The following is a 13,849-nucleotide window of genomic DNA, read 5'->3' on the forward strand; positions in this document are numbered from 1 at the left end:
TGTTCGCGTTTGTAGATGCTGCCAAGTTTTAGCATAGAACTGAGATTAATACATTCCTTTTGTCTGGACTGTGTGCTTTAGGCAGTTATTCGTCTCATCCAAAACATTACTTTCAAGAACGCGTGTAAAAGGCTCACAGTCGGTCACTCCCACCGAGCCCTGCGTTCTGCGCGCAGACGCATCGACGCGCGCACCAGCGCCATCTGAGAGTTTCATTCTCACGTTTCCAACATAACGCGCAGCTTCACAGCTGGAGTCTCCAATGCGCTTCTCAAATACAACCTTTCTCTAAAATTGTAGGGATTTGTTTATACTGTTTTGACGTTTCTCCGCATCGGACTACAAGTAATTAGTGTCATATTGGATTGAGAAGAAAACCGACAACAAATAAAAACTTTATGAATGAAAATATTTTCAGCTTTTTCATCATCAGTGGAGAATTTGCATCCTGAAGTGAATGGACTATCACATGATTTTTGGCGATGGCATTTTAATGGGTGCAGTGGACCAAAATCATGCCGGATTGTAGTTGGAATAATCTCCTGTTAACAAAGTTAACATAAGGTTTGCTTTTTTTCCTTTCCAGTAGCTCTTGAATGAAATCGGAGTTTGGTAGCATAGGCTACTACAACAGCGCTCCCTAACTTATTTTAAAACAAGAATGCAGTTTTATTATCGTAAGATTGTAGTGACATTTAACAACCAATTGCTTTATTAATTAATTTCTCAGCAAACAAAGTAAAAGATAAATATAGTGTCTTTGAAGTGTCCAAGTCTTTATATTTTGCTTCTGGACGAGCTGCTTGCGCTTGCAGACTTTATATATCTTAGAAATCACACACACACAAAATATTCTACAGTATTTTGCTTCAACAATTGCGTTTTTCTGCAGTTTAAGGTGGCTGCTGCTGTGAAGCTGAAGATGGGTCGCTTTTATGCTCAGGTTTTGATGATGCTGGTGTTAGTAGCACTGCCTGTAGCGGTACGGTGTTGCCCGAGGCCATGTGCGTGTCACCAGCCCGCAGAGGTGCACTGCACGTTCCGCTCCTTATTCACGGTGCCTGCTGGCGTGCCCAAACAGGTGGAGCGGATGAATTTGGGGTAAGATGAACTTTTCTGTGACACGATATTATTATTCTTAGACATTGCTTTCTTTCTTAGCTTTCTGAAATCAGCTTTCGTTATAGAACACTTTAGCACATCCATTCCAAAACGGATTTATCTGTAGATTAGGCCTATCATACTGGTCATCGTAGCATGCTGAAACTCGATTTTATTACTCGTTGCTTTAAAAGATTTAATCCACATGGGTTCATCTGTAGGTTAGTGGGAATTTCCCTTGATGATGTCAAATGCCGGGGATATTTCGACCACTTTTCAGGTGACCTACAACTATGCATAATATTTAGGACTCTCCCAGGAAGGATTTGAGATCATACTTAATTGGGTAAACAGGGGCTAGTTGTTGCAATTGGTGTAGGTTTATATTTAACTGTAGGTTTACATAAACACATAGCCTACCTTGCTACAAAAGTTAAATTTCAACTGATATTACCCAAGTGTAAGATCCTGTTCTTTGAATTGTCACATTGCAATATGTGCTAATTTTGTTTGTTTTGTAATAAAATAAATAAAAGAAAACAGTAAAAAGATTATTATAAACAAAATTATTTTATTAAGCAACACAAATGTAAACAGAAATGAACAAAACAAAACCATTGTTTTAATCAACAAATATTGTATTTAATAAAATTGTATACATTTTAATATAAAAGACATTTGATAACTTGCCCTGACCTCAAATGTATGAGAAATGCATACATTTGTCCTGGGAACAAAGTTCAACCATTTGGATATAATCAGCCTATAGTAGTTGATCCAGAAGCAATTACAAAAAAAAAAAATATATATATATATATATATATATATATATATATATATATATATATATATATATATATATATATATATAATATATAATATCCATATATCCATATATATATATATGATTTTGGAATTTTATTTGGAGAACTTAATTCGTTAAATTATGTGATTTTAAGAAAAATTTGGACTATTTTGGCATTTGGAAACCTTACAGTTACTGAGATAAAAACCTTTTGAAAACTAGCCCTACTCTCCCACATTGAAATTAAGTCAATTTAGGTTATATTTGGTAAATCTGCAGCATCACAGCATAATTAACCATCTTATTGTCACCTCCTTCTGTACACTCAGGTTTAATACTATAAATAGAATAACTTACAGCTCTTTTGCTGGGTTACGAAAACTGGAGCTTCTTTTAATGCATGGCAATGATGTGCATCAAATTCCTGATGGAACATTCCGTGACCTCATATCCCTTCAGGTACAATTTTTTCCCTTTGAGAAAAAATTATTTCTGTTGTTCTTTTGTTGTACTAATGTTTGCATTGATACCTCATATGTATGGAACAACTATTGCAATTAAATAGCATCAATGAATTCAAATTGAAAAACGTAATATAAACAAGTAAATTATATCTAGTTCAATGCCTCTTTCTCCTCAGATGCTGAAACTAAGCTATAATAAACTGAAGGTAATTAGCAGGCAAACCCTTATGGGTCTCTGGAGTCTCACTAGGTTGCACCTGGATCACAACAGACTTGAGTTCATCCACCCTGATGCATTCCAAGGCCTCACATCTCTTCGCCTTCTCCAATTGGAGGGCAACCAACTTCAGCAGCTCCATCCAGCAACCTTCTCCACTTTCTCTATTCATGGACACTTCCCAGTGTCCACCCTGAAGCACTTGTACCTGTCAGATAATATACTGACCACGTTATCACAGAGGATGCTAGCAGGCATGCCCTACCTGGAGAACCTCTCCCTGAATGGGAACCCTTGGACCTGTGACTGTCGTATGAGATGGTTCAAAGAATGGAATAAAAATTCACCAGGTTATTATTATCATGATTGACAATAGTAGTAATATAAATGATCACTTGTGATTATCTTCTCATAATGATAGTTCTGCATAGGATTATATAAAATTGTTTAGGATTATAAGACTACTTTATCTTGATAAATGTCCACTTCTAACACCTCCTTTTTTCTTTCCAGGTGTGCTGAAATGTAAGAAGGACAAAGCCTATCTGGATGGCCAGCTATGCCCTATGTGTTTCTCTCCAAAACACCTAAAGAAGAAACAACTACAGGAGTTGGAGAAACCCACTTGCAATAGTCCCATTATCCACACCTCTCACAGAGCCATTTCCCCAGAGGACACTGAAAGTGACCTCCTGACGATGGATGAATTTCGTCAACCCCTTGGCAACATTTCCCTGGGCCTATCAGATGAACATGGACATCAAGTAGACCTGGAATGTATTGTCACTGAGCCAGGAGTGCTTACAAGTATAGGCTGGGACTATGTTAACCAGTCTCAAATATCAGCAAATGTGACTCTGACGTTAGATTTAAAGTGTGCTATTGACAGGTCCAGTTATGAGAAGTTGTGGAGATTGATTGCATATTATAGTGATGTTCCAGCCCACCTTCGAAGGGAAATTATGCTAAGTAAGGACCCTTACACAAGCTTTAGATATCGGCAAGATGTTGAAAAGGATGCTCTTTACTATACAGGAGTAAAAGCTAACATAGCAGCTGACCCACCCTGGTTAATGCAGTCATCAATGGACCTCCAGCTAAACAGACTTCAGTCGACAAGTAAAAGTGTTCGAATTATTCTGAGCACCCATCTGACTGAAGTTATGGAAAAGGAATATACAAGACAGCAGAGTAGGGGCTGGGTTATAATTGAGTCCAGGAACAACACTAGAACAATGCAAACTGCTGTTGTGGGAAGTCCTGCTAAAATAAACTGTACCATACATAGCTCAGGGAACGAGTCAGTTAAATGGATGCTACCTGATGGCTCTACTTTAAAAACACCTTATAGCAATGTTGATAGAATGCTTTCAGCTTCAAGTGGCGGTGTTCTTGAAATCAAATCTCTGGATCATTCTGATTCAGGAGTGTACTACTGTATTGCACAGGTTTCAGATGATCTTACGATACTCCCTTTTCGCCTGACAGTGGAGGAATCCTCCAGCCCACCTCCTGGAGGTGAAGGAGTAACAGAGCCAGTAACGGGATTCGCAGGTCAACCGTTTTTCCTTACATGTGTCGCCACTGGATCCCCTGATGCTGATATACACTGGATTCTCCCTGATGGCAGCATTGTTAACAAGTGGATAAACATTTCCAGGATATTTGTGGCTTCAAATGGAACTCTGATTATTCGACACAGTCAGCTTTCAGACAGTGGATACTATAAGTGTGTAGCAGGAAACCAGCATGGGATGGACACTTTGGCCACAAAAGTAATAATAACTAGGCCACCAGGTATGCTCCCCTTACGGAAGTACTCCAGTAGCCCTCAACCTGTTGAGGGAGTTTCAACCAAAATAAAAGTCCTTGTGAAAAACAATGTGGAGTCATCTGGGGATAATGAACCTGAAGAGTTTTTAAAGAAAGCACTTCCTACGCAAGTGGATTTTCCCAATCGGCGGAGGGTCCCAAGTATGGGAATAAGGGGAGGTCATCCGTCTAGGAATTCCTGGAGACGCCCTGCTACACCAAGGAGGAGAATAGGTACTCCAGTAGTGGACAGGGTTAACACTGTAGAGTCAAAAAGAAGAATTAACATGTCAAACAACCAAATAGACCCAAAGCACTGGGCTAATATTTTGGCAAAAGTTCGCAGTGGTGGAACCAGTTCAAAAACAACTACTCCAAGTTATATACAGACCAGTACACACAAAATACAGGAGTCAGAGGCTGCCTACACAAAGCAATCATTACGATTATCTGCAGAAGGTACAACAACAAGGACACCACTAAAGGAAGTATTGTACTCAGTTACAATGTCACAGATGCCTATTGAGGCCACTGAGTACAACTTGGATATAAGAGCTCTGGATTCTGAGGATGCAAGACATGTTATTTACCAGATAGCAGCTCCTAAAACAGACCCAAATTCAGATTCCTTTACAGTTAGCACATATATCACACAACCCACAGTTGGACCACAGATGACCCGTTTTACTGTGAGAGATTCAGAGGTTGCAGATAGAGTTGCAGGGAGCACTTTGTGGAGTACAACATCATATGGAACCTATTTACAGGAAAACCAAAGCCACACAATGGATGTAACTGAAGCAATTCACAAGTCTGATGGTGAAGATGACGAAGAATACAGGGTTTTGCAAAACCCTGAGCACGTGGGAGATGTTTATCAGGAAAGGATGCATCACAGTTTAGTATCAACCACAGCAAAAACCCTCACAGAACCAAGTACAGAAACTGCTGTGTACTCATTTACTGAAATTCTAACTATAATTAAGCTAGGACCACAGACCTTACAAAAGCACATACCTCAAGAGAAACATAATGTCTCAAAAATTCCATTGCTTCTTACTGTGACACCAACCACCAAACCCACTTCAGGACACAAAGCAACATTCACTAATTTACTCAATGCTTCCTCCTCACGTGCTAGGAACTCATCCAGTTTGAGGAGGAGGAACGGTGGAAGACGTAGAAAGCCTAATCGAATTAGAACTAAGACAAACAGTTCTAAATCATCCGTATATGTCACAAATGTCACCCCACAGCCCACTTCAGCTTCAATTGCAGAGGTCACAAATGAGTTTTCAGTCGTTACTAAGACAACTGCCTCCTCTCAAACTAAAATAGAAACATCTCCATGGGCCAAAAGTGTAGGAGCCAAGATGAATACTACTGTTCCATTAACTGACAGCCAGCCAGAGTCACTAGGCAAAATTACTCATGAAGAGAACACAGACCCTTTATACAGTGGCAGGAATCACAAAACCCACAAATCCCTATCCCAAGAAAAAGTATCTATGACAAAGGTGAGACACTCATCTCATGCTAAGCCAGCTCAAGAGAAAAGCACCACAACAGTACTAGTGTCTCCATCAACATTCAGTAGTTTTGGAAGTGAACAAGAAAAAGCAACTACAGAGAAAGAAAACAAATCCACCTTGTCTCCCCATATTCCAAATCCTCCTATGAAGGCAGCCATTCATGAGTGGTTTACAAGCACCCATACCCCTACAGCTAAAATGTTTGAAGAGGCTCAACAGGAAAACATTACAGCAGACCCCAGCTCAAGCCCAACGTCAGACGACTCTCATGCACAATTAGAAGAACTTCCAGATGCAAGTCCAGACAAAACAAAGAGCCATTATAACCCCACAGAGACTGAAAAAGTTCTGTCATACAATGAGCTTGAAAGAAGGTTTCCTGTGAGGTCATTTTCTTCATCTTCCCCAAGTACACAGTATGAAATCATCAAAAATAATTCAGAAATCCCATATGGTTCAGCAACAGCAACTGCTACAATTTTTGAGGGGACACAAAAGAGTTCACAGGTTCCAACAGGAAGGCCCAAAAGCTTTCCGGCATTAGTGCTTGCAACAACAAAACCAATTAGGCTTCCAACTGGTAGCATTCACAACAGATACAATTCTGTTTTATCCATGAACCCTTGGTCTCCGTCAGAAAATGCTAATGTCTCTTCAGTTACAAAAGAAAACAGAATTTCCACAACAACAACTACAACAGCCCTGAGGCCTCCTACAGAACATACACGTATGTTTTACCCAAATACGCCCACTTCTGTGAGCATGCTAGGTGAACCAGACAATGCAAATCACATTCCTGATAGTGACAAAGACAGATTTGTAACCCCAGGCCAGGAAAACATTAGTAAGATAGAACTTAGCAGAACATACAGTAGGGCAAGACTTCCAGTCACACAATTTCCTTATCAATTAGCCAGTGCCTCTGATGAGACAGGATCTCAAGAATTAGAGGAAAACATCCACAAAAAGACCACTAAAAAAACACCCACAACTCCACCACTTCACTCAACTTTAACAGTATCTTTACAACAGCAAAAACTTCCTGGCAGGCCAGGTGTTCAGGGTAGAGGAAGCTCTTTTGTGCATTACACCACATCAGGAGGACCTCAACAAAGACCAACGGTAGTGCCTGAGGGTAGAGGCAGACCTCGGATCACCAGCACAGACATTAGATCAGTAACAGCACATGCTGAGACTGATGCCTATTTGCCTTGTGTGGCTGTGGGAAAACCCACTCCCTTCCTTTCCTGGATTAAAGTATCCACAGGTAGGACAGGTATAGTTTTAAGCTTTTCAAATCTGTACATTGTTGACACATGCATGTAGAAATATATTATTTTGATGCTGTTGCTCTAAAATTATTTTGTCACTTTTTTTTCCTACAGGAGCTAGTATCACACAGAACAGCAGGGTTCAGAGATTCGAGGTCTCTTCTAATGGTACGCTTATAATCCACAATGTACTTCCTCTGGACAGAGGCCAGTACCTCTGCAGTGTTCAAAACCAATATGGAGAGGACAAGATTGTAGTTAATTTAGTTGTTCTAGCTGAACACCCTAGAGTTCTGCAGCCTCGCTATAGAGAAGCCACAGCATACCTTGGAGAAACTGTCGAGTTTGAGTGTCAGTCCCAAGGGCATCCCAAGCCTCGGATCACCTGGGTCCTACCTGATAGGAAAATGGTACATTCTAGTGGACCTACTCATGGCACACCTGAGCACATGGTCTCAGTCTTACCTAATGGCTCGCTTTACATGAAATCGGTCAGTCACATGGATCGAGGAATTTATAAATGCATTGCTAGCAATGCTGCAGGTGCTGATACCATATCCGTTCGACTGACTATTGCTTCCTTGCCCCCCATCATTCAGCAGCCAAGACATGAGAATGTCAGTCTTCCAGAGGGAAGCACTGCCTACTTGAATTGCACTGCCAGGGGTGCCCCTCCCCCTGCTATTGGCTGGATCACTCCTGATGCCATGCAACTCCGTCCCTCCCAGTTTATTAATGGACGTAACTTGTTTGTATTCCCCAATGGGACACTCTATATTCGTAGTCTTGCTCCGACAGATGCAGGGAGGTATGAATGCTCAGTAACCAATGTGGTTGGCACTGCATGGAGAGCCATTATTTTGACTGTAAAGAAGTCTATAATATACTCAAGAGCCAAGATTACATTCTCATCACCTAAAAAAACAGATGTGGTCTATGGAGGCAGGTTACACCTGGACTGTATTGCGTCAGGGAATCCAGAACCCAGGATAATTTGGAGGACTCCGTCCAAAAAGCTTGTGGATGCTCACTACAGGTAATGTAAACACTTCACTGAAGTACATCTACTTTGCAGGAAAGTACATACTGAGTTTATACACTTGAGAAAAATGTGCTCATGGCTACTATCTTCCTTTCTTTTTCTTCTCCCTCTGCATTTCTCTTGCCCCTTAAAGCATGCACTTAAACACTATGTTTTCATAAGTTTGCATCCTGTTTTGACTAATGAGACATGTTACCCTTGCCATGCAAATCAAAAACTCTTAATGTCACGCTGTGGTGAAAATCAAGTTTTTAATGTTGTTAATAGGTCTATGTGGTGTTTATAATATGCTTTGAGACAAACCATGTGTAAATTCATAAGTTAACACCATTGCTGAGTACTGTCTCCTTAAAACTGCAGTGATCTAAAGACAGTTTCAAAAACGCGGTTTGAAATCACTGGTGTTTCTTATGTCACAAACTACCTTGTAACCAATCACGTCAATGTGCTGGCAGGTTTTAGCATATCATTAACTATTCTCTGAAGCAGTTGAGTCTCAAGAGAAGCCAGGTTATCCCAGTATATGTTTTCTGTTGAAATGGAAAATCGGGTAGAAAAATATTACGATGTCATGACCAACTATATGCCTTTCTCCACTGATGTTCTGTGTTGTTTAAAGCGTTTCTAAGGATACTAATTGTTAAAAGGTAGCTGTCTGACTCTGAGGTGGCGAACGGTAACATGTTTTGTGTAAAATTTGTAACACATTAGTAGCTGTTTTATAGAGTAGTCAAGCAAAAGGCTAATCATACCGTTATGTGTCCAACGCTGTAAAGAGCGATACCATTGTGCAGCGTTTACCTCAGTAAGTTGACCAAGTGAACCCAGGGTTTTGAACCAAAGAATTTTCACAGGAAAAAAACTTGTAAATATTTTGGTGATTAAAGATGAGTTTTAAGGGATACAATTATTTACTACAGGGGCACTTTAACTGCTCCTCTAAAAAGAGGGGCTCATCTGGTTTTGAAATCTCAAACATCAAGAGTGCAACATTCTAAATAAAAAGCAAAAATCTTCTGTTAGTAACATTTTACATTAAACTGGTTGAATCACACATCTTCAGTAATAATGCTTTTTTCATTTTTTTTTTGTATATTTCAGTTACGATCAGATGATCAAGGTCTCTGCCAACGGTACTCTATCCATCATCTCTGTGACAGAGAAAGATAACGGTGAATACCTCTGTGTTGCTCGCAACAAAATCGGGGATGATTTTGTGCCCTTTAAGGTCAACGTCCTGGCAAAACCTGCTAAAATTGAGCAGAAGACAAAGTCTGATAGGAAGGTGATGTATGGCGGTAACCTAAAAGTTGACTGTGTGGCCTCTGGACTACCTGATCCTAAAATCCAGTGGGCATTGCCTGATGGCACCATGATCAACAGTGTCATGAAATCTGAACGTAATGTTGGCAGTCGAAGTCGCAGGTATGTTGTCTTTGACAATGGAACCCTCTTCTTCAATGAAGTAGGGATGCGTGAAGAGGGCGACTATACATGTTATGCTGAGAACCAGGTTGGAAAAGATGAGATGAAAGTGCATATCGAAGTAGTTGCAGATGTTCCTATGATTGCAAATAAGACACATGATGTCATCAGGGTCCTCTATGGAGAATCCGTCTCTCTGCAGTGCAGTGCCAAGGGTGAGCCAACACCTCTTATATTGTGGTTCTCACCCACTAATAGAGCCATCACTTCAGCTTCAGACAAATATTTTATACACAACAATGGGACTCTAATCATTCAGAAAGTTCAGAGATTCGATGGTGGGAACTATATATGTCTTGCCAGGAACAGTGCAGGACAGGATCGCAAAGTGACCAGAGTGGAAATTCTTGTCTCTCCACCTGCTATTAATGGCCTCATAGGCACCACAAACTCAATGAAAGTGTCTAGTGTGAGAGATCAACGGAAACTAATTGACTGTGAAACTACTGGTACACCTGTTCCCCGTGTCATGTGGGTTCTTCCAGAGAATGTTGTACTCCCAGCACCATATTATGGCAGTCGAATGACAGTACATCGCAATGGCACTTTGGATATCCGTTCAGTGAGAATGACCGATTCAGGCCAGTTAGCCTGTGTTGCTCGTAATGAGGGAGGAGAAACAAAACTCATTGTTCAGCTTGATGTAACAGATATTTCGGAGAAGCCAAAACTTAAGAGTCCTAAAATGGAGTCACTCTTATTGACCGTGGGCAGGACCATTAACCTAAGCTGTTCAGTTGAGGGGTCACCAACCCCACAGCTGACGTGGATCCTTCTAAATGGCTCCCCACTATTGAGTGGTGCACAATTCAGTAAATTCCTCCACAAGTCTGATGGGACTTTGGTCATCAGTAACCCTGCTCTCTCAGAGGCAGGCACATATCGTTGTTTGGGACGCAATGCAGCTGGGCTGGTTGAAAGAACTGTTACATTAATTCCAGGGCACAAGCCAGAAATCAATAACAGGTATAACTCACCTGTTAGTATCATAAATGGGCAAAGTTTACAGCTGCACTGCTTGTCAAACACTGACTCTGTCCGCCTCACCTGGACTCTGCCAAGCGGGATAGTCTTAAACCGACCTCAAAGAGCAGGTCGCTATGCTATTCTTGCCAATGGAACCCTCTCCATCCAGCAGGCCTCTGTCCATGACAGGGGCTCATATACCTGCAGGGCCTCAAATGAATATGGAAGCTCCCTGATAACTGTTCCAGTCATCATCATTACATATCCACCTCGTATCACTAGTGGCCCAGCTCCTGCTACCTATGCTAAAAGAGGAGTGGCGGTACAACTTAACTGTGTGGCCACTGGAATCCCCAAATCAGAAATCGCATGGGAGACACCAGACCGAACACGGCTTGTTGTAAGCCCCCAACCTCGGCTAATTGGGAACAAGTACCTCCATCCTCAGGGTTCCTTAATCATCCAGAATCCTACAACAAGAGATGCAGGACTGTACAGATGCACAGCCAGAAATGTGGTAGGGGTTGACTCAAAAGGTACATACCTTTATGTATACTAAGAAACACAGGACATCTACTCTTCATATGCCCAAGGAACTGCGACATTGAGCTTTAACACAGCTTGATAGCAATAGAATTTGTCAATGTGAAATATGTAGAATGGAATCAGCCCAATGAAAAAAAAAACAAAAAAAAACATTACATTATATTTTGTCAATGATGTGAGCTTTACTTTAAAGTTTGCAAGTAAAACTTTGCAAAATGTAAAAAAAAGGTACTATTCTTCAAAAGCTTGGTATGGGATTCATGTAATATAACCAACCGACTGATATTACAAGGCATCTTTCTACTTTTAATGTTTGACAATGACAATTTATGTCTAAATGTATAGATAAAAAAGATATATATTTGTAGCTATGAAGAAAAATATAAATTATATATTCTGACTTTATGGAAGGCAATAATGCAGAATATTTCACAAATCAGGGATAACATTATTTTAATAATGCTTAAAAAAATCGAATTATTCAAAACTTTCAAATGTAAACAAGATGCTCATAACACATTTCTGAACGACTTTTGAAATTTTAGAAAATTAAATTTTCACAGTATTACAATCACAGATTCTTATTCAGATTTCAAGAATTACTAGCAAATGAAATACAAAGTTACCTACAATAGCTTTTTCATATAATTATTTGTATTTACATTGCTCTATTTGAAAAATGTCAAACTTGTCCACTTGTAACACTTATAAATTATTTGTCCTTTAAAAACTAATGTATTTCTATTTTGCATATTTTTTAATAAAGATGACTTTTAATAAATAACCAAAGTTTCATGTCAGCACTTGAGCAACATGATGGTATTGATAAAGACAGAAATAAGACCGATGGGACCGACTCTCCCCTCTGCAAATGCCCTTTTCACAAGATGTAAAATAAGTCTTTGATGTGTGTATGTGAAGTTTTAGCTCAAAATACCCCATATATATTTTTATATAGCATGTTGTCACTTTTTGAGGGTGAGCAAAAACGCACTGTTTTTGTGTCTGTGTCTTTAAATGCAAATGAGCTGCTGCTCCAGGTACAGAGGGTGGAGCTTCAAGAGCTTGTGTCATTTTACCTCACACAGACATGCACTGGAAATTTCAAAAACCTTTAGCCTTTTATGTTCAAACCGAAGTCAGAAAGATGGAGAGACTCAAGAAAAAGTGACAAGTAGACAACATTTCTGAATGGTTAGTTGGTGAATTTATGTTGCTGATGTGTAGTTTTCTGCTAGTAATTGATTAGCATATTCTGTCTTGATAATCTATGTGGGTTTATGTAAATTTTATTGTTAGTGATGTCACTAACCCGGGAGGAATGTCGTATAGTCCCTACCAGCCGTTTGTTGTAGTCCTTAAAAAGCAATTTCTTTAAAAGAAAATTTCTCCCTTTGCTTTGAACTTTGAGCGTTGTAACTTTGCAAATGTTGTTTATGCTCAGACAGCAACATTACACACTGAGTTAGAAAAGTGAAATCATAATCAACCACCCCTTTAATAAACATTCTCTAACCAGTAAATGAGAGCAATTCATGAAAATAGGGATTTTGGAAACTATCATGTAATTGAGGTTTTCTCAGACATGATGAAAGCACAGACTAAACTGAACCTTCTTCTGCTTTATGGTTTTTAGATTTCAACAACATACATATTCTGAGCAGCTAGTCACTAAATGTTCTGTAAATATTTTCTCTAAGAGTGGGAGAACATTACTATAAGACCGAAAACATCTTTACATCTGCAACACTATGTGGTACATATTTGTTTGTTCCCCTGCACAGCTTTAAATCGATACATTCATGCGTATGTCATACTACAGCAGAACTATTTAAGTATTTTAGAAAAAATATTTGTGAAATATGTTTAAGAAGCAGAAAAACAAACTGCGTATTGATCCCTACAACACAAACCATGCAAAGTGAAAGAGCTCCGATAATCCATATTGAACCCCTGGTTTCACAGACTTAAGTCTAATTCCAGACTAAAATGCATGTTTGAGCTGTTTTTACTGAAAGCAACTTGCACTGACATATTTTAAAATTTGTCACTGTCATTGTTTTGTTGTATTATAATGTTTTATTTTATTTTCTAAGGCACATTTATAAAAGCTATGTCCTAAATTAATTAAGGCCTAATCTTGGCTTAATCTTAACCCTGTCTGTGAAACCAGGCCATATACTGTATAACATTTATTATTTTCTGAATGTGCTTATTTTGGATCAAATTCAATGATGCAATATATATATATATATAACTGTTCTTCATCTGTCTGATAGAATTCAAAACTTCTGGTTTTGGCAGCACCATGAAACAAAGTAACTGGTGCTTTGTACCAGACCATGACACACAGCACAGTAATACAGCAGAGCGTGAGCGGCTTGACAAATCTCTCAGGTTGCTAAGATGTCAAAATGAGTAATTGTGAAAGACTGAGAGTTTATATCCAGTGCCATATGTTGATTGATGTAAAAGTACATGGTTTGGCAGATTTATTTGCTTGAGCTTCTGAATTTATGTCAACTTAATTTATGCTTGACTTAAAGTTCACCCAAAAATGAAAATTATGTCATAATTTACTCGCTCTCAAGTTGTTCCAAACCTGTAT

The 13,849-nt window shown here is 39.4% G+C and overlaps 1 protein-coding gene across 1 annotated transcript; it reads left to right on the forward strand.

Annotated features, from left to right (window-relative positions):
• Window positions 1-922: 922 nt before the first annotated feature.
• Window positions 923-11,853, forward strand: mxra5a (matrix-remodelling associated 5a; the record flags this gene model as incomplete). The annotated part of the gene is made up of 6 exons (XM_081361581.1): window positions 923-1,101; window positions 2,236-2,365; window positions 2,547-2,937; window positions 3,101-7,198; window positions 7,317-8,238; window positions 9,346-11,853. 6 exons carry the CDS (start codon window positions 923-925, stop codon window positions 11,252-11,254), a joined length of 7,629 nt encoding a protein of 2,542 aa, XP_081217707.1. The 3' UTR covers window positions 11,255-11,853.
• Between the last annotated feature and the right edge of the window lie 1,996 nt (window positions 11,854-13,849).

The sequence above is a fragment of the Scardinius erythrophthalmus genome (genome assembly GCF_964197995.2).
Source record: "Scardinius erythrophthalmus genome assembly, chromosome: 3".
In the NCBI taxonomy this organism is placed as follows: Eukaryota; Metazoa; Chordata; class Actinopteri; order Cypriniformes; family Leuciscidae; genus Scardinius; species Scardinius erythrophthalmus.